The 26,596-nt window shown below is 46.9% G+C and overlaps 1 protein-coding gene across 1 annotated transcript in view; it reads left to right on the top strand.

Moving 5' to 3' along the window:
* The window catches only part of LOC122804591 (heat shock protein HSP 90-alpha), a 171,165-nt gene that overhangs the window by 38,910 nt on the left and 105,659 nt on the right, over positions 1-26,596 (top strand). Inside the window, exons 5-6 of the mRNA XM_044074551.1 lie at positions 10,161-10,472; positions 10,609-10,774. Of these exons, the coding sequence (XP_043930486.1) occupies positions 10,161-10,472; positions 10,609-10,774 (478 nt within the window). The remainder of the gene's footprint in view (positions 1-10,160; positions 10,473-10,608; positions 10,775-26,596) is intronic.

Genomic DNA, 26,596 nt, shown 5'->3' with positions numbered 1-26,596 from the left:
GCAGGAGGTTCATCCTCTACTGTTCCACTTGGCAGCCATTGCCAATTTCCATAATGGTTTCAACGATTCTTCATTAATGTCTTGCCATCTTTGCAAAACATTTATGAAAGGAATTGTACATCTCAAACCACCTATTGGAACCCCGAACTGAACCATGGAATTTGATTTGGTCCTTCAAAATTTGGCTTAATCACCTCAGCCAGGAAGTTATCAGAACTGCAGGCCTTGTAACCTTATTTGATTTTCATAGGTTTGTAGCTGTGTACTAAGCTAACGGCCCTGGAGCATATATAAGCCTAGCCCAAGAAGATTCCCTGGCATCATGCTGCCCAAAGTTAATTCCCAGTGCCCCTGTCAATTAAGGCCACCGAGATCCCCAGGATTAACTTCTATTTGCTCACCCACTCGTCAAGATTTCTCAAAGGGCCAGTGAAGTGCTCTGCTTGATGTGAATGGGAAGTTTGTTCCAGACTATATAAAGTCTCTAGGTTAGGAACCTGTCCTTCCAGCATGTTCTGTTTGTGGTAATAAAGTTGAAGTCCCTGGAGTGTGTCATGGAGGGATTGGGATTTTTTAGGTATAGCCTATCTAGAAGCTCTGGGTCAGACATAGCTTTATAGGTAAAGCAGAGATTGCCTTTAAGTAGGCGATAAGAGTATAGCTGAAATCTGTCTGTATAGGGCATGTGTCTAAGGTCCAAGATCCTCTTGGTGAGGTATTTTTGTGGCCTTTGCAGGTGTCTAGTGAGGTACATACCAAGTAGGGCGTTGTCCCTCATTAGATCTGTTATAAAATGAGAGGGGTTATGCATTTTTCTGACTACAGTGGCAATGTGGTTATCAAAGTAGATGTTGCTGTCAACCTGTGTCCCCAGGTCCTGTCACACCTTTAGTGCTGAGTGGACTAATGGCTATGTGGTAGTTCATGGGCACTGAATTTTTCCCAGAGGGAATGACTATGCACTTTTTGGTATCGAGCTTAAGGCAATGTTCTGGCACCAGTTATTGGTGTCTGTGAGTCCTATTTGTAGAATGTCTACATCAGTTGGAGAATCTAATGACTCCCAGTTTACAATCTGTGACCTTGGTCAGCCAGAGTCTCTGTTGGCTTGAACTTCAGAAAAGTAGATGCCAGACGGGAGAGGGCCTAGGACTGATCCCTGTGGGACAACTTGTAACTGGTCGGTAGTCTGAGTCCATTACTTTTCAGTGTGGGTTCTCTGAGCCGGTAGGCAACCCAACTTCTTACTCACTAAACTAGGCATAAACCCCTATTCATCCTGAGTGAAGGATGATGTTTAAGGCCTTGGCAAGATCTAGGTATGCTGTGTGAACTGCCTTGCCCTTATCCACAGCTTTGATACTCGTCCGATTGAGCAGGCATGATCTACCTTTCACAAACCCATACTGCGTGGGGTCCAGAGTTTGGAGATTCCCTATGTCCTGTATTTGTAAGTCCATGATGGGCTCCATAGCCTTGCATATAAATAGGCGAATGAGGTGGTAGTTCCCAGGGTCTGTTCCAACTCCCTCTTGGAGTTGGATGACTGTAGCAGTGTGCCATTTGGTAGGAACAAAGCCTGAAATGAGGCTGTGATTGAACAGGGTACTCTGGTGTGCCAGTTCACTTTAATTCACGTAGTACACAGCCAGGGATATTATTAGATCCCATGGAAGCTGCATTTCTTGGCTTTGGACAGTGGTTTTTACCTGTGTAGCTGTGATAGTAGGTACTTTGCCTTCCTTTGGTATTTATGCCCCCTTTAGGGGGGGGTAAAGTTCTGACTGAACCGGTCAGCCAATATGTCAGCAATATCTGCTGGTTCTGTGTATGTATTGCCATTGTGCTGTAACTCGGAGCAGGTCTGAGTATTGCCATCTAGATTCTCTACCTAACTAGAATGCCTTGTGGTCTCTAGAATCTGCAGCAATTTTATTTTCATAGCTAGCTTTAGAGGATTTGATGGCTCTTTTTTTTTTGCTGAGGCTAAAAGTTTTTCCAGTCATGGGACTTCACCCTTTTTCTGAAGCAGTTTTCTGAAGCAGTTTTTTTTCCTTCTGTTGTACAGTTTATGGTGGGGGACCACCAGATTGGCTTGCGTTTTTTGTTTGTGGGTCTTGGTTCTGTTTAGTATGGGCCTGTTCCATGCACTTGTGGGTATGCTCATACCTTTTCTTTATGGAAACCAATGCACTGAATCTTCATACTATCCTTTTTTTTGCCCAAAGTTATCCCAATTAAGTGTACATTTATCTAACAGTCCTTTTCCTAGAATTTAGGAGGTGAATACCAGTTACACATGTTGGATGTGCATATACAGGTTTGTTTTACTTGGACAGAAAGTCCTTCAGAAAGTCTGACCCAGCTGTTCATAACCTTTTCAGGCCCCAGATTGGGCAAAACTGTCTCCAAAGTTACCTTGTCAAAATGGTAGCGATTTGCATTACTTTTGTCTACAAACAGAACAACTTTGGCTTCTAGAATAAAGGCTCATTCCACCAGATCAATGGCCACATAATTGGCATTTCATTCCAGATCTATATGACATTTGTGCAGTGGCCACTTGGGGGAAAACCCCCATACCTTTTTATATCGGTTATTACAAATTGGATGTGGCCTCTAGGGGAAGAGCATATTTTGCTCAGTGGTGCTCAAGAATATCCTTCTATAGTTACCCAGGACACAAGTAGCTGGGGGCTCTGTCCTATCAGTAAGCTATGTATGAAGACTTGCTACATCGGATAGTTACTATAACGTTCCATCTGTGTGGGCCAGGCAGCCTCTATATGAAAACGGGTTGGATTTGGATTGAAAGTTTTTGGCTGGCGTAAGCTTGTGTATTGGCCAGGTCTGTTCTGAAGACTGAACCGAAGTCCTATCGTTAAGGAATGTATGAAGATTTACAGCAGTGATGGAATTTTATTGTAAGACTTGATTTTTCTTTAATCAACTTTGAAGCCCATGCGAGTTTGGCAATTAACTATTTTTCATCCAACTGCTTTCTCATGGTAACGTGTATTCCGGGGAGCTCCATGATGGCAAATTTGAGCAGAACTATTCTGATGCCTCAAGTGGTCACAAGCCTGTAGTGTCAGAAAAGATTTTTCTGCCACTGGGACCAATGTTGTTGCGATCCCCTCTGAAACAAGTGCAGCAGTTGGTTACTTTGCGCCCCCCACGCAGAGTCTACCAGAGATAAGAGGTGCTATTCTCCACTATAGGCCTCCTGATCTCCTGTTTAGCTATTACTTTGGCCAGAAGAGCATCGGCTTTGTCCTGCAAGCTCCCTTATTTAATATTTCACAAGGTCAGGGTTTCCCTCATCTTTTTGCCAAAAGTTGTATCTGAAGTTGTAAATCTTAATTCATCCTTTACAGATAGGACCTTGGAACCGAAACGGCAGTTTCCCAGCTTGTGCAAGCCAAAAACTCTCAGCTAAGCACCTACCCACAATGCCCCCCTCCTAGATACTCCAGAACTCTTTTTTCCATGCTCCTGGTCAGGGGTGTTTAGCCATCTCTCAAGCCAAGTAGTAATTGGTTATGACAGTTTCTTTTGAATTTCAAAAATGTTGGTTAACTTGGTCTTCACTGTCTCCTATAACCTAGGCCCACCCCCCCCCCCCCTCTTTTTTTTTTTTGGTAATTTAAAGTTTTACCTTTGACTGTCTCTTACTGGTGGTATTTAATAAAAAAATAAATTAAAAAAAATTGTTCTACAGTATTTTCTTTTACGATGTCAGTCAAAGTTAAATTGGGTCAGTGTAAAGTGTTGGCCGTAAGATGCCTAACTCAGATGCACCTGTTGTCTACTGTATCATTTGAAAGCTGAAATTTGTGCTGGCATTTCTAATATGACACTAGCAGAACATAAGAATAAACTTATTTTTTTTAAAAGGTTTACTCAAGATATCTTTGAGGCTGTATCTGGGTCGGAGGTCTCACCCCCTCCTAAGACCAAACAATAAGGAAAGTCGCTCAGTCCCTGCATCTCCATCAGGGAACAAAGTCCGTCCTGTGCTTCACAGCTTCTTTGGCTGCATGGGCCTTGATGGCTGCGCATGTCTTGGCACCATCCCCAGCCACAGTGCCAACAGTTTCTTGGCTCCATTGGCTCAACCTGGTTTCATGCCAAGGACTAGATGTTCTCCTTATGATCCTTTCTTGGGGCAGAGGTTTAGTCCCTTTCTAGAAAGACCCGATTCCCCTTCTGCAGCCTCTTAGATCAACTAGAAGTATTTCTGAACTAGACCTAGTGTGGGTTGTAGACCAGCTTCTGGTAGCTAGGGGATTGCCCATTCCAGCTAGACCCCCCCCCCCCCCCGGCTGGGAATCTTCTCTCATTTTCTCCTTCAGTACATACCGTCTCTGCTCTGACAGCAGTGCCTTGCCTGTCAGCACCCATCACCCTTGCAGCGGCTACGATGGAACCGATGCTTTCTCAGAGCGGTGCTTGGGACTGTCTGTACCTTGGTACCTAATCCAGCACCTATTTTCTCATTGGCAGCATGTATGTCCATGGTTACGACAGTTCCCTAGTCACCCCTCAACTGGAATTGGTCTTTGGTGCTGCTGCTGCAGAGGTGATGGATAAGGCCCTTCACTCCAAAGGCTCACAACCAGGATCCTGTATCAGAACCCCCCTGTGAAGATGACCCCCTTCTCAGGAATCCTCTTCAGAAGATCCCATTGGAGAAACACCCCGGAAGAAATGGTACAAGAGGAAGCACCTTGATCCCCCCCCCGGAGGAATATCAGACCCTGAAGGGGAAGGGTCCCCTCATTCTCTCAAGACTACATTTCATTTGGAGACTCACTCAAAATCCTAAAACAGTGGCGGAATGGAAGTCCCCTAACCCTTCTGAGGAATCTGTTTTGGCAGGCCTTCCATATTTGGCCATCTAATTATGGGTGACCCCACCAGCAGATCTAGTTGAACTAATTGTGCAGTGTGCCTGGAAGGTCCTGGACAATGTAGAACCTGTCCCCTAGGGGGCCGGACAATTTTTTCTACACCTGAAGACTCTGCCCACTGGTCTAAGCAGCTGACAGTTGACTGGTCATGGCGGTGGGCACCAAGAGGGAATTCTCCAAATAGGTAATTCCTAGATCATGGACAGACTGGGGAAACTTTGTGCTTCAGCATCCTTCACCATTCAATTATCTGGCGCACTTACTCCTCCAAAGACTTAATTTCTGAAATGGCTTCCTCTTTGCTGGGGGTACTGCCTGATGAGGTGTGACACTCCTTACAGATAGTTACCTTTGAATCCATCTCAAGCTCCTTGATGCGTTTAATCTCGCACCGCTGAGGCCGCAGCCCAAGCGGCCACATCTGGTGTCATGAGATGCAATGCTTGGATGCAGTTGTGATTTTGCAGGCCCTTTTTTAAATCTTCCTTTAACGCGCCTGTCAACAAATCAGCACTTTTTGGTCCCAAGGTACATGTCTCACTTGCACATAGTGAGACTGAAAGACCTTGTCTGCTGTGGGTGTACATTTTCCATCCCCCAGAGACCCTACTCCAGGAGCCAGAAGGGGGAAAGATGCAGTTCAAGAAATTCTAAGGATCCTTTTGCTCACTTGTGGTGAGCAACCCCCCCCCCCCGGGGGGGGGCAGAGGGGGCTACTCGCATGAAAAAACACCTTTTTTGGGGTGGGGGGGTATGCATTACCAGGAAGCCAGAGGTAATGGATATGCATAAACCCCTATTCATCCGGCAGACCCTACTGGCACTCCTGAGCAGCTTCCAGATTGCTTTCCTCTGGAAGTCATCGGAGGTAGTTTGTCTGCATCTACTAGCCTGGCATCTTATTACTATAGTTGTTTGGGTGCAGAGAATATCCAGATGCTACAAAATACCCTTCGACCTAACTCCCAGACCCATTAAACGAATACCCGATGTACCACCCAATCAGAGGGGATTAGCAGCCTTAGAAATAAACTGCTAAGAAAAAGGGTCATCCAACCAGTCCCACCAGAACAGATAGATCCGGGTTTTACTCTAGGTTCTTTTTAGTGCCAAAAAAGACTGGACTGGAGACAAATCTTGGATTTCTGCCTACTCAAATTTATCAAACCTCTACTATTCCAGATGGTCACAGTAAGTCTATTCTTCCCTTCCTAGGGAGAGAATTTTAGATGTGTTCTGTAGACCTACAGGATGCGTACTACCATAAAGATGGATCACCGCTTCTGGAGGTTTCTCCTCTTCCGGCTGGGAGCCAGTCACTACCAATTCAGGGCACTGCCATTCGGTCTCAACAGCCCCCCTGAGTGTTAACCAAATGTATGGCAGTTGTGGCAGCTTGTCTTCGACTACAAGGATTCCAGGTGTTTATCTAGACTGGCTCCTACCAGGGATCTCCTAGTTCGCAGCCATTCTTACACTAAAGATCTCACTCTCTGCTTTGGGATTACAATCAAAGACAAATCCCATGTCTCCAACAAAGACACGAGTTTATTGGAGCGGTTTTCAACACAACATCCTGCCAAGCTTCTCTACCCCTTCACAGGCTTTTGAAAATAAGACACCCAAGTTCAAGTCCTGCCTTGCACGTTTGTACCCGTGCGTCTTGTACTGCAACTCTTGGGCTCCTTGGCAGTTGCCATTACTTTGGTACCACTAGCAAAGACTGCACATGAGAATCCTCAAGTGGCTCCTCTCGGCACAATGGTCGTTAACCCACCCACCCACTCAACCAGATGAGCTGTTGCAAGGAGGAAATGCTATGGTCAATGGAGCCACAAAAGAATCCTTGGTGTCTACCATTCTGTCTTCCCCAGCCCACAGTGACCATGGATGCTTCTCTTTTGGGATGGGGTGGACACTTCCAGGGAAAGACTGTCCAAGGCACCTGAACCCCCCCCAGGCCAACTTTCACATAAATGTTCTGCAACTGAGGGCAGTTATCTTAACGTTGCAAGCGTTCCATGCATCCCTGCCTTTGACTATTGCAATTCAGCCAGACATGTCAGTTGTCTGATCTCAAGCAAGGCAGGACTAGATCTTACTGTGTCCAAAAGCCATGAGGATTTGTACTGGGCTCGCTTTTTTATAGCAACACACATTCCCGAGAGCTCCAACCTTTTAATTGTCGACAAATCTTGAGCAGGGACATCCTGATGCCTCAAATGGTTCCTCAATCCTGTAATGGCTCTGATCTTCAGCATTGGGGCAATCCTTGCTGCGACCTGTTTGCTTCCCCTTCAGTTACAAATGCAAGAGCTATTTTGCCTTTATTCCCCTTCAGGGGGAATCACTGAGGGACGCTGTAACACGATTGGCTCCCGGGTCTTCTGTATGCCTTTTCCCCATCCCAAAATTTTTCCAGAAAGCTCAGGTTGAAAAGCAGTGATCCTCCTTGCCCCCTACTGGCCATGTCGAGTCTGATTCCCTTTTCTATGGCCTCATCTGATTCACAGCTCGTGGATCTTGGATCATTCCCAGGACCTGTTATCCCATTCTCTGGGATTGATCCACCCGAACCTACAGTCTCAAGCTCACAGCCTTCCAGTGATTGCCAGAATACCTGACATCCCATCTCCCGTTTGTGAAATTCTTCTGGCCTCACACAAACCTTCCACTAGAAAGGTTTATTTTAGTAAATGGACTAGGTTCTCTTATGTGGGCCAAAGATCAGAACTTGGACCCTTTCTCTATGCCTATTGAAAAGATTCTGCAATACCAGACTACTCTCCTGCATGCAGGAGCCTCTGCTTCAGTGGTCAATGTACATTCAGCAGCGGTCACTAATTTTCATAATGGTCTGGAAAATTCTTAAGATTGTCGCACTGCCTTTGCAAGACTTTATTTTGAAGGGCGTATTGCATGTTGAACCTCCAGTCCGGCCTCCCTTAGATCCTTGAGATTTGACTATGGTGCTTCAATCTCTTACAGGCTCTCCCTTTGAGCCTTTTGATTTCATGTAACTTAAAAATTTTTTGTCTTGGAAAACCATACTTCTAGTAGCACTCACCTCAGTGAGAAGAGTATCTGAGCTGCAGGCCTTGAGTGACATCTTACTTTATCTTCCACACTAACTAGGATGTCCCTTCGTACTTTTTGCCCAGGGTCCTTTGTTTTTTTTTTCATCTTTTGACCTGCCTGTTTTCTTCCAAAGTCATTCTAATAGAGGGGGGAGTACCTTTTGCACACCCTTGATGTGCACAGACTGCTTCGTTTTCAGAGGACAATCTTTCAGGAAAACGGACCCAATTGTGTTTGACGTTTGTAGGACCCAGATTGGATAAATCTGGTTTCCAAAGTGACCTTGTCCTCTTGGCTTACAAACGCCCTTACCTTTATCTACCAACAGTAAGCTGCCCTAATCTTCCAAAATAAAAGCTCATTCTACCAGGTCTATGGCTACCTCTGTAGCTTTTCATTCCAGAGCCTCTATGGATGATGTATGTGCAGCAGCCACGTGGGCAAGACCTCATACCTTCATATCTCATTACAAATTGGATTTGGCCTCCAGGGGACTAGCGTCTTGGTTCTATGGTGCTCAGGAACATCTTTTCTTAGGGCCACCCAGGACTCTAGTAGCTGGGGACTTTGTCCTATCTGTTAAGTATGAATAAAGCTTTACAAATTCAGAAAGTTATATCTTACCATAACATTACATCTTTAGTTGTAGATCTTTTCGTTCTTTACTTCCCACCCTCCTTTGCCCTTCTGGTGGATCTCTGGTGCTCCTGGTTAGGGTATCTGCCCACAGAGCCTCTTACTTTTTCTATTACTACATCTTGACCTAGGGCGGGCAAACTCTATCAAGTATCTAGGAGAGGTGCATTGTGGGTAGGTTAACTGGGAGTTTTTGGCTTGCACAAGCTGAGAAACTGCAGTTTCAGTTCCTTGGATGGAACTGAGGTTGAGGTCCAAGCTGTAAATTAATAAAGATTTACAACTCTGGAACATTGTGGTAAGACAACTTTCTTGGAATCTAGTAATCTGGCTTTTTTCCCCCCAATCTCTCCAATTAAGTACAGTTTATACTAAACGCTCATGGGCGAATACACTTTTACCTTCACAGAACAAAGAATATTAGAAAACTGTCGGCCTCTTAATTTTCTGTAGGTAACCTAGTTTCTAAGCTTACTGTAGTGAAGGTAACACCAGATCTTAACTCTTTGTGCAGGCTGACTTTGTGGCTTGAGGTTGTTCTGAAGCAGTTTAACCTTCCAAGCTTTTTTTTGGGGGGGGGGGTCAAGATTTAGTGGCAGGTAAATGAGTAGAACCAGGACACACACTCATGGAAATGGGGAGTCTTCAAGAATCCATTTGTGGGGAAATGCTCCATTTCTATAACTTTTAAAAAATGGACAGCTTGGTTCTGTACTTGGACAAGGAATAAATTCCTGTAGTTGGAATGCTTCTTGATGGACTGTTGCTCTTAAGTCTGCTGATTGAGGGACTCTCCATAAGCCATTATGGTAACTTGCTGCCTTGCCCGTGTTTAGTGGGTTTAATTTGCTGCCTTGCCCATGTTTAGTGGATTTGATTTGGTTGGCAAAGTAAAATTGTCCCAAGATTCCTTGTTTGGCTCTTCAGTCAAGACAGGAAGCTTTTGATTCACCCCAGTTTGACTACAGCTGACTGGATCCAGTTTCATCTTCAGGCACCTTCATGGAGGACAATGCAGTATGTGTTTAAAAGGGGAAAAACCTACTAGGCGGTATTTGGCAATTGGAAAATATTTTTCTAGCTAGTGCCACACTAATTGGGACTCTAAGGGGTTAATTTGTGAATTGTTCTGGCCTGTCTTATTCCTCTTGAGTTTCAGCTTGTCTCCATTGATGTCCACTTTCTTTCCTGTCTTTAGAGTAGTTAGGTGGGGGGGGGGGTGCATGTAAGGCCATCTAGTGGATTTGGTAGGGCACTAGCCTCCTTTCTGAGGTGTTGACACCCTAGACAGTTTAGCTTTATTATGGTCCATAAGCTGTATACTGGCTAGGCTGTATGGGAAGGTGCTCTGAAGCTTTGAAAGCAGGATGGCTGAACATCTTGTAGCTTGGGCTATTATGACAATTTATTTCTGTGGTAAGCTTGTTTTCACAGCTGTAATTTCTCTGCTAATGTAAATGCTTTATTTGAAAAGTTTTGAAATGGCAGTAAATTGCATGCTTTTTTTTTTTTTTTTTTTTTTTTTTTTTGCAGGTTGAAAAAGAACGTGACAAGGAAGTGAGTGATGATGAAGCAGAGGAAGAGAAGGAGGAGAAGGAAGTAAAGGATGAGGACACTGAAAAGGAGGACAAACCCAAGATTGAAGATGTAGGATCTGATGATGAAGAGGAGCAGAAAAGTGATAAAAAGAAGAAAAAGAAGATAAAGGAAAAATACACTGACAAAGAGGAATTGAACAAGACTAAGCCAATATGGACCAGAAACCCTGATGACATCACCAATGAGGAGTATGGAGAATTCTACAAAAGTCTGACTAATGATTGGGAGGACCACTTGGCTGTGAAAGTAAGTGTGTTTTTTTTTTTTTTTTTTTTTTTTTTGCCCCCCCCCCCCCCAACCACCACTGAGGAATCTTGTGTATTTGTCGTATATAGCACAACTCTGAATGTTTTGCATATTAAACTAAATTTTTCTTTTGCAGCATTTTTCTGTGGAAGGTCAGCTAGAGTTCAGAGCACTGCTGTTTATTCCACGGCGAGCCCCATTTGATCTCTTTGAGAGCAGGAAAAAAAAGAACAACATAAAACTCTATGTGCGTCGGGTCTTCATCATGGACAACTGTGAAGAGCTGATACCAGAATATCTGAGTAAGTACTACAAATTGCTTGTTCTTAAATTCAAGCTTGAATATCCACAGAAGCAAAATTTTTTTGTAACCAGTTTTAAACAATTTGATCTGAAGTAGTTAACTTCATTTGATCAGCAACCTGTGGGTTACGGATCCGATATGGATCCGAGCCAGCAGCATACCAAGCTAAAGATCTGAGCTCCAAGCTCCACCCCTTACCCATACTACCCTGCAACATTCTTTCAATCCTCTGATCTCGTTTGCCATGGCTTTGCCAAAACAGGATTTTTCAAGCTCCAGGCGAGTTAACGTTTTCTAGTAATCTTAAAATATTCTTTAAAATATTTGTATAGTTTACTGGTTGGGTGTGTAGTATTTTCTTTTTTTTTTTTTATTAGCTTAAGAATAGGACTAATCTGTCCCCCACTTCTCCTAGTAGGCCCTTTTGACTTTAGGTGTGTGTCTGTGGTAATAAGCTTGTCGCACTCGGTGCGTTCTTTGCTTGGGGGTTTCTCACCTTTCCTCAGGCTGCCAGATCTGTGCAGCTTTTAAGCCCCAGGCTTTGCGAGATAGGAGAACAGCTGATTTTGGCAGGTCTACTCGTGGAATCGGCTTCTTCCTCCTCCCATCTGGCCCTCCTCCCCTGGCTGGGACTCACCCACCCTCCCACCTCATCCCAGGGAGAGCGAGAGGCAAAAAGGACAGAAAAGAGAGAAGGGAGAGAAGCCACAAACGGCAGGCCAAATTGGACCCCTTGGCCCCTTCAGCTAAGGTGTTCTCCATTAAAGGTTACCACTGCTCCATTCTCCACACTTCTCTCCAGAGCCAAAGGAGGAGGCCCGACCACCTTTGAGGTCGGCCCTCCCAGCTGGCTTAAGACGGCCTCTTCCAGATCTTCTCGTAGCCTCTGAGGCAGGTATGGATAGGATGATGTCACTTCTGCAAACTCTGCTGCAGATGGGAGTGTTGCTGCCCCCCCCTCCCTCCGGGAGGAGTTCATCTCCACTGTTTGCCTTGATAGCTCCTTCTCCAATCCACTACTGGGTTTTGGAGTCTTCTGATCCAAGGAACCTCTGAGTCTGGGAGTTGGCACCTGTTTTTGCTACCTTGACGCCGGCCATGCCCTCTAGCTTTATTGGATCCCATTTCGGATCAGAGCTCTCTGAGCAGAGCCAGGCATCGGATCGGTGGGGGTGTGTCTTCAGCTCCTTTGCGCTCTGAGCACACTGTCCACTCTGATCAGTGCTTCGGCCCCAACACCAATCCACTTGTCAGATCAGTGTACCAGCCACCTGTCTTAGAGGCCAGTTCCCCATCGGCATTGGATGTTGTGGAGAGGGTTCTCTGAGGGGTCTTGAACCTCTACTTTCCTCTGGATCCACTCCCGTGCAGCTCTGTTCTCCATCCATTCCCAGGGACAGCCTCTTGTCATTGACGCCCCAGCCAGTTTCCCCGGAGGAACATGAATCTGATGACCCCCCCCCCCCCCACTGACGGTCCCTCCAAGGAGATTCTGCTCCCAACACCTGTGCAAAAGGAAGGCATTTGGACTCTAGTCCCTCACAGAGGATACAGATTTGGAGGAAGGGGAAGGTTCTCCCAAGTCACTCCCTGATGACTTCTCCTTTGGAGACATTATGGAAATGCTCTGCCAAAGGGGGTGGTCTGCCAAAAAACCTTCCTCTGACAAGTCTGTATTCCTGGAGGCACTCGACACAGGCCCATCTACCTCTTGGGTGTCTGCCTCGGCTGACCCCTGGTCGACCTCTTGGGTGTCCGCCTCGGCTGACCCCTGGTCGACCTGATTACCACCAGGCCATGGAAGGAACCAGACACTAGAGCCAATCACCAGGAGGCCCTACAAGATTGAGTCCTCCTGCAGACAACCCTTCATGGACAAGGGTTCCCCTATTGATGCCATGGTGGTGGCAGCAGCCACCAAAAAGGAACTAGCTCAGGACAGTTCAGTTTATCCCCCTGACGAGGAGTTTCTGGCAATAAACCATATTGGAAAGCAGATGTTTGCTTCAGTTACCTTCTCTATTAGGGCGCTGAATTACTTGGCCCATGTAATCTGACTGCAGCGGGACTTGGTTATAGTATGCAGAGTCTCCCCCATAGTCCATGTTGGCCGAGGATAAACAGACCTTCTCTGTTCATATGGCCACTCAAATCATCTGTGTGGCTACTCTTCCACGCCACTGAAGGAGCTGCTAGAGCTAGTGGGTCTGGTAACTCCCTAAGGAGTCATGCCTGGCTTTGCGTTTTTTTTTTTCCCCCTGGGGAACCTTTCAAGGCGTCCTTCGTAAATGTACCCTTAAGAGTCTAAGAACATCCGCATGATGCTGGTCCAGAGTGAGAAGGCTGGGAAAATGCTGTCTGACTCTGCTTCTCTATCCCCTCAAAGGTTCTTCTCCAGGAACCAGCAAGGGCAGAAGATGTGGTTCTGGAAATCTCAGCAGGCCCAGAACACTCAAGACTCCTTCCTCCTGAGGGGGGGACAAGGACACTGGCCCAGAGGCAGAGGGGGTCTGAAGAACTTCGGGTCACTGGAACCATTTCCTGATCGACTCTAGCAGCCCTGAGGGGTTGTCAGATGCCTCCTCTCTGGAGGCAGTCGGGGGGGGGGGTTCTAGGCACCTGGCTCAGTGGGAGTCCATCACGACAGATTGCTGGGTGCTTCAGATAATATCCAGAGGCTATTCAATCCCCTTCATAAACAAGCCCCCTTAATCAAGGTGTCTCCTAGATGTCCCACCCACTCAAAGGGAGGCCGTGGCTTTGGAAAGAAAAGCGGTTAGAAAAGAGCCATCCAGCATGTACCCCCAGACCAGTCTGGATCGGGCATCTACTCCAGGTTCTTTCTGGTGCCAAAAAAGACTGGGGACGTGAGGCCGATTCTCAACCAGTCAGCAATGAACCTTTTCGTTGCCAAGGAGAAATTCTGGGTGGTCACACTCCAGTCCATCCTGCCCCTCTTGCAGGAGGAGGACTGGATGTGCTCCATAGACCTCAAGGATGTGTACTACCATATTCTCATGGACAGATGGTCCAGGAGGTTTTTCCACTTTTGGCTAAGGGGACAGTCATTACCAGTTCAGGGTCCTACTGGTCTCACCACAGCCCCAAGGGTGTTGAGATCCTGGCAGTTGTAGTTGCCCACCTGAGGCTACAGGGCATACAAGTCTTCCTGTACTTAGATGACTGGCTCCTCACCGCTCCCACCAGGCATCTACTCTCTAGCCAGGACTTCTTCTTCAGTTTATCATCCCAGTTGGGGATCACTATAAATGTCAAGACCAACCTGTTCAGGTTATAGACTTTATAGGGGCCAAGTTAGATTCCCTTCCTGTCGAGGCTTTCCTAACGCCAGACAGGCTTCACTGCATGACTCTACATGTACTGGCTCTTCAGTCTCCTGCTCCCCCTGCAGAGTTGGTCCCGAGAGGTTTGGGGTCCATGGCGGCAGCTATCAATTCGATCCCTTACGCTTGTCTGAAAGAGGGTTTTACAGTGGACTTGGCAAGTCCAGTGGTCCATGCTACACCATCCACTAGACTTGCCGATTTTCACAAACAGTGTTTGCAGGAACTCCCTCGTGGTAGCTCCAATCCAAAGCTCTTCGGGAAGGACTACGTTTTATGCCTACCCCAGGCCACAGTGACCACGGATGCCTCCCGCCTAGGGTGGGGGGGGCATTGTGTGGGCAGGACTGTCCAAGGCACGTGGACTGTTCTGCATGTAAATGTACTGGAGATGAGGTGGTCCTTTTAGTGTTGCAGGCCCTTCATGCCTTTCTTCGGGGACTATGGTGATCCAGTCAGACTATGTCAGTGGTCTGGTTTATCAACAAGCAGGGGGGAACCAGGTCTTACCTCTTTGCTGAGAAGCCATAAGAGTTTGGGAATGGGCGATCTCCACCAACAGCTTCCTGTTAGCGATGCACATTCTGGGTTGGTTTAACATTCTGAAGGACAAATTAAGCAGAACTATCTTCTCCCCTTTCAGAGTGGTCTCTGAGTTCTTCTGTAGCGGAACAGATCTTCAAGTGGGGTCAGCCTTGCTGCAATCTCTTCGCATCGCCTTCCAATGTGAAGTGCAGTGAGTTTTTCGCTCCAATTCCTTTTTTAGGGGAAGCCCCCAGATGCACTAGTCCATGCTTGGCTGCCCAGTCTTTATGCATATTCTCCACTTCCGCTGATAAAATTTTTGCCAAAAGCTTGTTTGGGGAGCAAGATTATCCTCATAGCCCCATTCTGGCCTCGTCTGGTTCCCCTGCCTATGGTCTCGCCTCTGCTCTCTGGATCTTTGATCCCATTCCGGATCTGATTTCTCACTCCTCAGGAATGGCCCCTCAGAACCTGGATTAACTCTAGCTCTCAGCTTGGCTGAGTTTCCTTAGTTGCCAGGACTCCCAGTATAGTCTTCCCTAGTCAATTCCGTTCTGGTGGCGGCACATAAACCCTCTACCAGGAAGATTTACAGTAGTAAATGGAAGTGTTTTTCCATTTGGGCTTCATACAAGAACTTATCCTTTTACCGCTCCAATTCCAGCGGTTCTAGAATTCTTGTCATTTTTCAGCAGGGGGCCAGTTTGTCTACTGTAAAGGTTCAGCTGGCTGCAATTTCCCATTTCCATATTGGGGACAACTTTGGTTCTCTCGCTGCTACCAGAATTTGTAAGGCCTTTCTAAAAGGTACCTTTCTTTTGAGACCCCCCCCCCCCATTAGAAACTCCTCCCCAATGGGGACCTGACATTGGTTCTTCAGGCATTAGTCGTGCCTCCATTTGAACCTGCAGCTTCCATTACTCTGAAGTTCTTGGCATGGAAGACTGCCTATTTAGTAGCCATTACCTCAGCCAGGAGTGTCGGAGCTTCAGGCACTTTCTATCAAACCTCCATACCTTATATTTCACAAGGACAGGGTATCTCTCAGGTCTAATCCCCCTTTTCTTCCCAAAGTTGCTTCCGAGGTGAACATTGATCAGTCCATTAATTTGCTGTTTTTATCCCCCCAATTACCAGAGCAAAGGGGAGTATAAACTCATTTACTGGATGTTTACAAACAGTTCGTTTATCTGCACAGGACAGCCGTCTTCCATAAATCTGACCAACTTTTCGTCTCCTTTGCAAAATCTTTTCTAGGGAAACTGATTTCTAAAGCGACTCTTGCCAGATGGATTTAGAGTTGTATTCTCTTGGCATATAGAGAATCTGGCTTGCTAGAACCAATGGGAGTTCATGTTCTATGGCAACGTCTGCTGCATTCTGGTCCCTAGTTTCCCTGGATGACATTTGTTCACCGGCTACCTGGGTGTCCTTTCACACCTCTTTCTCATAAGCTATATTTGGTGTCTAGAGGAAGGGCTGCTTTTGGCTCTGCAGTGCTCTGGAATATCCTTCCTTGAAGGCCTCCCAAGGTTTTGGTAGCTGGGGACTCTGTCCCACAGGTTGCTGATCACATGAAGTTAACTACTTCAGATAAAGTTATGTACTCAGCATAACGTTCTATCTGAGTAGGTAACTTCATTTGTCAGCAACCATCCCTCCCTCCTTCCCCCTAACCTGAATAATTATTTAGCTGAAATCTAAGTTTAGATGCTAGAGTTTTGTTTTGTCTGAGTCGGGTCTTCTCGGGTTTCGTTTTGTTTGTGCAGGTTGCAAACGCGATCCGAGGATTGGAAGGAGGTGCAGGGTAGTATGGGTAAGGGGGTGGAGCTTGGAGCTCAGATCTTTAGCTTGGTATGCTGCAGGCTCGGATCTAACTCGCAGGTTGCTGACTAAACTCAGATGGAACATTATGGTGAGTACATAACTTTTGTGATCGCATACATTACATAGAGACTTGTCAAAGCTATCATAACTAATTTTTGCACGGGGAAGGCTGCCATCCCATGAGAAGGGCTGTCCCCCCCCCCCCCCCCCATGTGTTTAGGGGTATATGAGGCCATCACAGAGAGGGACACTAGCCTTGCATCCAGCTTGTCACAGAACTGTTAAACCCTGTAGAGGTTGTCGTAGACCTATTTAAATCTCATTTGGAGTGAATTTTGTTTATCTCTCACTGTATTAGGGGTTCCCTTCTGTAGGATAATGCATTGAGCACTGCCTCTACCCATTACAAAATTAAGGGTAAAGTCCTTGAGTAAACTTGCTATTTCATATCCACTGGCTGAAGTTGTACTTGCTGGAGTATAATTGCATCAGAAATGATTACATAAAGTGAGCTTTCTAATTAAAGTAATTACATGTGCTTACTGAGCAGCTGTCCTGAGTCATGGCGATCTAGTTAGCACGGTTTGTAGTACGCATTCATTTTCTGTAGTTCATAGCAGATTCAGCACAAATGTTACTCTTGGTGTCACCTCAGGTGCATACCCTCCATGTAAGTGTACCCTCCATGTAAGTGTAGGGCATAGAGGTGATTTTACAAAACTATCCATAGTTGGAACTACCTTTTTTTTGCCAGTTCAAATGCTGCAGGTGACTTTTTTGGTCAACTTTTTTTTTTTAACCAAGACATTTACAGAAAAGTGCCCCATTGGGGTTCATTCTTTTGTTTCCTGTTACCAGTTTGCTGGTACAACTGTTGACAGGCTGCTGACTGAAGTTTCTTTTTTGGGGGGGTGGCTCTTGGGTAGGTTTGCAAGGGCCATTAGCCTAGTAACCTCCTATCCTATGGATTCCCATTCCTGTCTTAACATCTTCCAGACAGTTCTTTTTTTTTCCGGAGTTGTGTAGGATTTGTTGGATTGGGGCACCTCATCCCAGCTTCAAAGCGGCAGGTGGTGTTTTTTTTTTTTTCTTCAGGAAGCTTTCTCTCCAGACATCCACAGGCTTTTCTGGTCTCCCTGGACCTACAGGACAATCAGTCTTATTCCCATTCACCCTCCCTATTCTGGAAGTTTGTTTTGTTTCTTCATGAGTTCTCTCTACTTTGCCTTTTGGTCTTTCTGCAGCGCAAAGGGTCTGTCCCATTGTCAGCCAGTCTTCAGGGAATGCAGATATTCCCTTGTCTGGACAACCTACTTCAGGCTCCTTCCCAAATGTAGGCTTGTTCAGTCTCTGAACTTCACCATGCTCCTCCACAGTGTGGGGTTTGCCATCGATCAAATGGGCTCACTTTGACTCAAGACCACACTTTTTGACTTGCAGAAGTCAAACCATTACAGTGCCTTCACTGTTTAAGGTTCTGTCTGACTACCTTTTTGTTCAAGGGGAGTTCTCATCCTAGGGTTTATGGCATTTACCATTCTCTTTCTTTGACCGGCTTCACTTTAGGAAACTTCATTGGTACCTAAAGGTATTTTAGCCCCAGCATTGCAGTTCTTGGGAGTTTCTAGTTCCCTTTACTTGCAACTACCTCTAGTTGCACTGAGTCTGCAGATATCCATCCAATCTGGGACTGCATTTTCTGGCTCCTATCCTGCTTCAAGTATTCAGACTTCTGTTTGGGGGAGTCTGGTCTTAGTCTGAGGGTTCATGGTCTGTGGCCCCTACAGAGGTCATACCATAAGTGAGGGCATTTTTGCCCTTCAGGCCTGGGATTTGTTTCTTTGCCTTCAGGTGCTCTACACTTCAGAGCACAACTTACTGGCAGACCCCTATCAGTTTTAGGCCACTGCCTCCTGGATGCTTCAGGGAAGTGTTCTGGACATTGTATGTCAGTGGGATTATCTGGTCTTTTTTGCCTCCCTGCTGAACAGGTAACTTCTGTTAGTCCCAAGTCCTCCGACTCGAAAGGTGGATGCAATGCACATTCTCTTGGAAGAGGTTTATGTTTCACTGTTGCAGTCCTGACTGTAGGGCTCTCCCCTGCCGGCAGGCAGCCCTCTGTCGGCCAGAATCCCAAAGTCTGGGTCCAGCATCGGCTGTTCAACCATGCTCCCTGACGTCAAGAGCGTCAGTACAGAGCTGACAGCCGACGCCATCTTCAGTCTTTCTTGCCGTGTGGTGATAGCAGTTCGCAAGTGCCGATCGGCTGAGTCCTGACTATTTATTTTTTTCTGAAACTTCAGTCCGAAGATTTTCTTCTCCACTCAAAGCTAAGCAACCCCATTGGGGAAACTTTTTTTTCTTGCTCCACTCCGATGTCAAAAGTTAATTGTATTTCATGTGGGAAGCAAATACCTCAAGGATTTTCATTCTTACTGTATTCCTTGCTTAGGCCCTGACCACGACGTAGCTAGTTGTCGGTTTTGTGCTAGATTCAATCAACATACAATTAAGCGAAGGTATGAGTTTGCTTTTCATTACTTCGGTAGGTGCTTTAACTACAAAATGTCGTCTGATATGGTTCCAGCTACCGGAGTTCACAAACATCACAAGGATAAAGACAGGCCTCCGAGGTCCAAATCTGATAGCGCACAAGCAGAGCCAGCTTCAGGTTCGGCCGTAGTCAGTGAGGCACTTTTGCAGCCCCTGTCGTCGGCCATTTCAGAACAGATGGCCAAAACGGACTCGTGCGGAGCCAACCAGGCCTTTAAATATTTCTATTGCAGATCCTTCAGACAATGCTCCTTCAGATGGGTCCTGAGCCGCTGTGCAGGTACCTGCTTCCGAAGGGGTTTTCGGGCCTACTCTGCTTCTAGCAAAGACTCCTAAATCAGACTGCAACACAGGCCTCTACTGAACCGGCTCCCAAGTCACAAACAGTTACTCAAGATGGAGGATTTACTTGTTATGATTAGGGGTTCACATCCCCCTCCAGATAAAAGGCCAAGGCAGGATGTTTGTTATGATTCCTCTGATCAAGCTTTTGTTTCCTCAGATGTTATGTGATCCTATCTCGCCTACATTCTGAATGATGGGTTCGGAGCCGATCCCTCTGCTCCGACTCGGCACACTTATGCCAAAGAGCGAAGTCTCTTATTGGCTGAGCTTACTATATCCCAGGATGCACCACTACCAGTCCCCCAGATCTCGTTTGCCACTTCCCTGCGAAGACGTGGTCTCGAGCTGGCTGGGCTGAGTAGTTTTTATTAACTAACTTTTCTGTCAGTTTTTTTGCTCAAACCCCTAGGCCTTCGGGCTTTAAAAAATGTTCGAAATGTGGCCTCCGACTGCTTCGGCTCCGTCGGAGCAGGTGCTGTTGGAGCCGGTGGAGATCTCAGGGTCGGCTCCGACCCTTACTCCAACCCGGGCCCTCGGGTCCGAGTTTGGTACGCGGACTTCTTCGGTTGGACCCGGGGGTGATGTTTCGGGACCTATGCTTTCGGTTCCGAGCCTCCCCCTCGGTGCTTCAGCTGCGGGACTTCCGTCGGCTATCACGGCTCCGGAGACCGGACACTCCCAGGATTCTGGGGGTCCGGCTTTCAGGGCCATGAGGAGTGCCTTGGCCAAGTCCTCTGGGGCCATCTCTCCAGCTTTACCGGCACCTTCCTGGGCGTGGAGACTGGGTCTTTGGCAGTCCCCTGTCTGTAGCCAGCGGAGCCCGAGGCCTGAGGTTACCCCAGTGGGGTTCCCTCCTCCTGAGGGTTCTTCGGAGTTGTCTTCAGAGGAACCCCCAAGGAAGAGATCGTGCAAGAGGAAGCACGTGGACTCCCCCGAGTCTATTACATCAGACACTGATATGGATGATGCAGAGGGGTCCCCAAAGTCGTCCTCTGATGATGTCTCATTCGCAGACATCTTAGAGATCCTCAAACAATGAGGCGGCTGGATATCCAAACCCCCCTCTGCGGACGAGTCGGTGCTCCTCAAGGCCTTTGGAGCTCAGCCCTCCGCCTCCTGGGTGTCTCCGCCCTTCGAGCTTCTGGATTTAGTTTGTCGAAGGGCGTGGGAACATCCAGATACCGTGGAACCAGTCCCTTCTCGTCCAAATAAATTCTTGTCTGCTCCCCCCGAGAAGGAGTTCCTTACTAAAGGCGTGGCTGTAGATGCCATGGTGGTGGCATCTGCTACACAACAGGATGTGGCAGAGGCTTCAACGTCCGTCCATCCTCCTAATAAGGAGTCTAGGAGTATGGACAGGTACGGGAAGCGCACCCTGACTTCAGCGGCCTTTACCTTAAGGTCTCTGAATTATTTGGCACATTTTACCAGGCTTCAGAGGGATCTGGTCAAGGAGTTGTCAGATTCCCTCTCGGGTAACCTACCTGAGCAGCTAGCCCAGTCGGTTAGCTCTCAGTTGGCTATCCTTCGTCAATTTCTAACTCGTCCATGAGGCTCATTTCCTATGCGGCCGAAGGGGTAGAGCGGCAGGCACAGGCGTGGCTCTCGTGAACAAGCCTGGCTCCGCTTGTGTCAGTTCTTGGAGGCCTTCAAATCTTCCTTCGCCGACGCTCCCTTTGATGGGTCCTCATTGTTTGGACCCAAGGTGAAAGACACCCTTACCGCTGTGAGCAAGAGGGAAAAACTTTATCTGCCGTAGGTGCCCGTTATTCCACTCCCTTTCGGCCTTACCCTAAGGCTAAAGGAGGGAAAAATGTGGTTCCAAATCTCGCAAGTTTTTCTCCCAACAGCAGGAAGATTCCCGTCCAGAGGCAGAGGGCGGAAATTTTTCAGGAGACGCCGTCCCAGAGGCGGCAGAGGGCCCGCAATTCTGGAGACCGCGAGTCCTTTCGTGGCTCTTCAGCCTCCCACACGTCATGAGGGATTGCCCGGCTGTGCTGCTCGGAGCCAGTCGGGTGTCGTTGCCAAGCACCTAAAAGCCTGGGAGTCGATCACTCAGGACAGATGGGTGCTTCGGATCATTGCCGGAGGTTACACCATCCCATTCACATACTCACCCCCACCGTCCAAGAGAATCCCGGACCCACCACCCAGTCAAAGGGAAATAGCAGCCGCAGAAGCTTTAAAGCTGCTAGAAAAAGGAGTCATCCAACCGGTCCCCACAGACCAGATCGGATCAGGAAATTACTCCAGGTTCTTTTTAGTGCCAAAAAAGACAGGGGACCTGAGACCAATATTGGATCTCAGCACACTGAACCAATCCGTCACGAAATCCAAATTCCGAATGGTCACGTTACAATCCATTCTCCCATTATTGGAGAAGGATGTTTGGATGTGCTCCATAGACCTCAAGGACGCCTATTATCACATACCGATACATCAGGCGTCCAGAAGGTATCTGCGCTTCAGCCTGGGAGTCAGTCATTACCAATTTTGCGCTCTGCCCTTTGGTCTCACCACAGCCCCGAGGGTGTTCACCAAGTGTTTGGCAGTAGTGACGGCTCACCTGAGAAGTCTTGGATTCCAAGTGTTTCCCTATCTCGACGACTGGCTCCTGACTGCCACCACCAGGCATCTACTAATGGACAACCTCAAAGCCACCATCTCCTGGGTGTTTCCCTGGGGATTACATTCAATTGGTCAAAGTCTGTCTTGCTGCCCTCTCAACGCATAAAGTTTATAGGAGCAGAGATAGACTCAAGATTGATCTTGGCGTCTTTCTTCCTGCGAAAGGATCCGAACTTTACAGGGCCAAGTTCAAGCTCTGATCTCGAGATCCAAAGCCCCAGCCAGGATGGTTCTACAGGTTTTAGGCTCAATGTCTGCCACAGTTCTTTTAGTTCCTCTAGCAAGATTACACATGAGGATTCTTCAGTGGCTCTTGTCAACTCAATGGTCCTTTCAGGATCTTCCCTCAATCATCACATCATGATTACGGAAATATGCAAAGGGACCTGCGCTGGTGGCTTCAGACATCCAACTTGGATCAAGGGAAACCCTTTGTCCTCCCCCCTCCAGTGGTTACCCTGACGACAGATGCCTCCCAGATAGGGTGGGGGGGGCATTGTCTGGGCAGGCTAGTTCAGGGCTCCTGGCTTCCAGGCGGTGCTCTTCTCCACATCAACGTGTTGGAGATGAGGGCTGTACTTCTATCCCTACAGGCCTTACACAAGTTTCTTCCTCAGGGCATGATCGCCATCCACACAGACAACATGTCGGTGGTCTGGTATCTGAACAAACAAGGAGGGACCAGATCGTACCCCCTTTGCAGAGAGGCCATGAGAGTGTGGGAATGGGCTGTAGCTACCAACCGTTTCTTGGTAGCGACCCACATCCCGGGAAAGTCAAATGTATTGGCGGACAAATTAAGCAGGACAATTCTCTCTCCTCACGAATGGTCTCTAAACCGCACAGTAGCAGCCCAGGTTTTCAAGAGATGGGGGACGCCGTGCTGCGACCTATTTGCAACTCCACAAAACGCCAAGTGCCAAAGGTTCTTCTCCTTGATCCCACATCAAGAAGTACCAGCCATGGATGCTCTAGCACAACCTTGGCCAACAGGGCTACTTTATGCCTTTCCTCCAATTCCACTTCTTCCCAAAGTTATTCAAAAAGCTTCTCAACTGGGGTCTTTAATGATTCTGATTGCCCCATACTGGCCTCGTCAGATATGGTTTCCTTACCTGAAGAAGCATGCAGTGGACGATCCGTGGACCTTAGACCTGATTCCGGACTTGCCAATGTCCCGACTGATGGATTAGCATCAGTCCCTTCAATCCTTGAAATTGACAGCTTGGCTCCTCCACTTCCGACCTTAGTTAGAAGGCACACACTAGATCCGGAAGTTGTTCACATTTTATCTTCGGCCCACAAACCCACCACTAACAAATTGTACCTCAGTAAGTGGAAGAGGTTTGCTATCTGGGCTCAACTCAAGGGCTTAGACCCTATCACTGCTCCTGTCCCAGAGGTTTTGAAATTTTTAACATCCCTGTTTAATCAGGGATCTTCTGTCTCAACTATTAAAGTCCAACTAGCGGCTATCTCTAAATTCCACGAATCCACAGATCCTCCTTTGAGCAGCAGACTATGCAAAACGTTCATTAAAGGTGCGAGTCTATTAAGACCACCAGTTTTTCATCCTGCACCTCCGTGGGATCTTGATTTAGTGCTTCGCGCATTAACATCTCCCCCTTTCGAACCGGCTGCTACATGCGAGTTAAAATATCTGTCTTGGAAAACGGCATTCTTAGTGGCTATTACTTCTGCAAGAAGAGTTTCAGAGCTTCAAGCCCTGTCTATTAAACCACCGTACTTGATTTTCCACAAGGATAGAGTATCACTTAGGCCTAATCCATCCTTTGTCCCAAAGGTCTGTTCTAGTTTGTCTTCAACAATCTCTAGAGCTACCAGTTTTCAACCATCACAAAAGCCACTATCTCAAAATGGATCAGAGATTGCATAGCTCAGGCCTATTCTTCTTCGAATAAGCAACTTACAACATCTATCAAAGCTCATTCTACCAGAGCTATGGCTACTTCTATAGCCTTTCATTCCAAGCTCGCTATATCGGAAATTTGTGCTGCGGCTACTTGGTCCAACCCGCACACTTTCATTTCCCACTACAAATTGGATGTGGCATCTAAAGGACGAGCATCATTTGGTTCCACGGTACTCAGGAGTGTTTTCCAGTGAGCCACCCAGGATTCAGGTGCTAGGGACGCTGTCCCATCATTCAGAATGTAGGCGAGATAGGATCACAACATCTTTTAGTTATGTACTCACCATAACTTCAGATGTTTGGGATCCATCTCGCCTACATTCCTAATACCACCCTCCTTCCCCCTGCCTTGGAGATCAGAAGAGATTGAACGGTTTTGAGTTCTACTGTTTTTATCTTGTTTCATCTGACTGTTATATAAGCAGGGCGTGCATGTGTGCATGTATGCGGACAAACTAGATCTGGGGGACTGGTAGTGGTGCATCCTGGGATATAGTAAGCTCAGCCAATAAGAGACTTCGCTCTTTGGCATAAGCGTGCCGAGTCGGAGCCGAGGGATCGGCTCCGAACCCATCATTCAGAATGTAGGCGAGATGGATCCCAAACATCTGAAGTTATGGTGAGTACATAACTAAAAGTTTCTTCTGACTAGGAATATTCTTTCCCTCCTTATGAGGATTCTGATGCTGAGGAATCCTTTCCTTCAGCTTCTCCCCCTGAGGATTTCTCTTTTGGGGAAACTTTGCATGAAATGAGGGAACATTTCCACTGGGAAGGACAGGAGTATTTGGAATCTAAGAAAAGACTGAGGGATTTTCTTCCCCAACAGACCCCTGGCTATTCCTCCTGTTTTGGATATTGTGGATGCCTTTTCGGAGGCTAACTTAACCCCTCTTTTCCTCCTGCTCCTGTTAAGCCTGATAGATATTACAGGGTTCCTGATTCCCACCAGTTTTTATACAAGAACCCTTCTGCTGACCCTGAAACCATTTCTCAGGGTCCTAAGGGAGTTAAGGCCGCTTCTGCCAAAAATCCCATTCCTACTGAAAAGGATTCTTGATCCTTACAAAGATGGGCCAAAAAGGTGTACACTTCTGCTAATTTGTCCATTAGGGCTTTAAACTGTCAGTTTTATATGCTGAAATGTCAGCAGTTTCTCTTGTCTGTTTTAAAACAAAAGCTTACTTCCATTTCTGCCTGTGCAGATAAGGAATTACATGACTTATTGCATGCCACTGAACAAGTTGGGAAGCATAGTTTACACTGGATTTGATGCCTTGGAGGCTTCTTGTAGGGCTCCGGCCTCTGGCACAGTCATTAGAAGGCATGCATGGCTAAAGGAACAAAATTTGCCTGAACAAGTAAAGGCTAAATTATTGGATGCTCCTGTTCAGCATAATTTTGTTTGGATCAAAAGCTGAAGAGGTGATTAAAAAGATGGAGGATAAGACGAAATCTATGCAAACAGTTGGATCTCTTACAAGTACAGCCACCTAGATTTAGCAGGAATTGGCTTTCAAAAAAATTGGTCCTTTCCCACTTCAGACAGGCCTCAGAGGGGTAGTTATAGACGCTCCAGAGGGAGGCCTCAACCACGAGCTTCTTATAGACCAAGACAGTGGACTGCTTCTCCCCCTAGGGGGAGGAGAGGACAGGTCACAAACTCAATTACTCCCTCTGTTGGGCTACAGGAACTTCTTGCCTGGAAGCCCCTCTCGGAAGAAAACTCTCATCAAAATTGGACTCAAATAGCCCTAGACAATTTTGGATGTGGTTTTAAGAGGTTACAAATTCCATTTTCATACCTTGCCAAGGCCAAGCGGATGGCCAGACCGTCCAAAACATCAATGGGACGGAGGCCTTAAACCAGGTGGAAGCTCTCTTGGCTATGAATGCCATAGAACTGGTTCCACTTTCAGAGATTGGTAAGAGATGGGTAAAGGTTTTTACTCAAGGCTCTTTCTAGTCCCAAGGAAGCAAAACTCATGGAGACCCATTCTGGATCTATCTGTCTTGAACACCTTTCTAGAGATTCCAAAATTCAAGATGCTTACTCTACAGCAGCTACTTCCAATGCTGTCCAAAAGATGCATGGATGGCAACTTGGGAATGTGTAAATATGCCTCCTAATCGGGCAGGATTGCAGAAAATACCTCTGCTTCAAGGCCGGATCGAGGCACTTTCAGTTCTCTGCGCTGCCCTTTGGATTGTCTACTGCGCCCAGGGTCTTCACCAAATGCCTGACTCCAGTAGTAGCTTACTGCAGACTCCAGGGAATTCGAATTTAACCTTACCTGGATGATTGTCTAATTCAGGCAGACAGCAAGGATGTCTTGCTCCAGCATCTAGAATTTGTACAGAACCTCAAGTTCCTGGGATTCTCTGTAAACCAAGTCAAATTTGACGCCATCACAACAGTTAACTTTTCTGGGTGCTCTTCTAAACGCCTCAAGCCAGATGGCATTTCTGACATCCGAAAAACAATTACAGCTGGCTTCAACTTTCAAAACCTTGGCAACTTTAACTCTACTATCGGCAAGGAAATTCCTGCAGGCTTTGGGTTACATGGCCTCCTGCATCCTTCTCGTACCATATGCAAGACTACACATGAGGAAAATACAGTGGTACCTAAAAAGTGTATGGTCTCAGCATTGCCACAGTTTAG

Source organism: Protopterus annectens, chromosome 6.part0 (genome assembly GCF_019279795.1).
Source record: "Protopterus annectens isolate FY-2018-M chromosome 6.part0, PAN1.0, whole genome shotgun sequence".
NCBI classification, from domain to species: Eukaryota; Metazoa; Chordata; order Ceratodontiformes; family Protopteridae; genus Protopterus; species Protopterus annectens.
The sequence above is the reverse complement of the archived record's forward strand: the minus strand, read 5'-3'. Positions and strand labels throughout refer to the sequence as shown.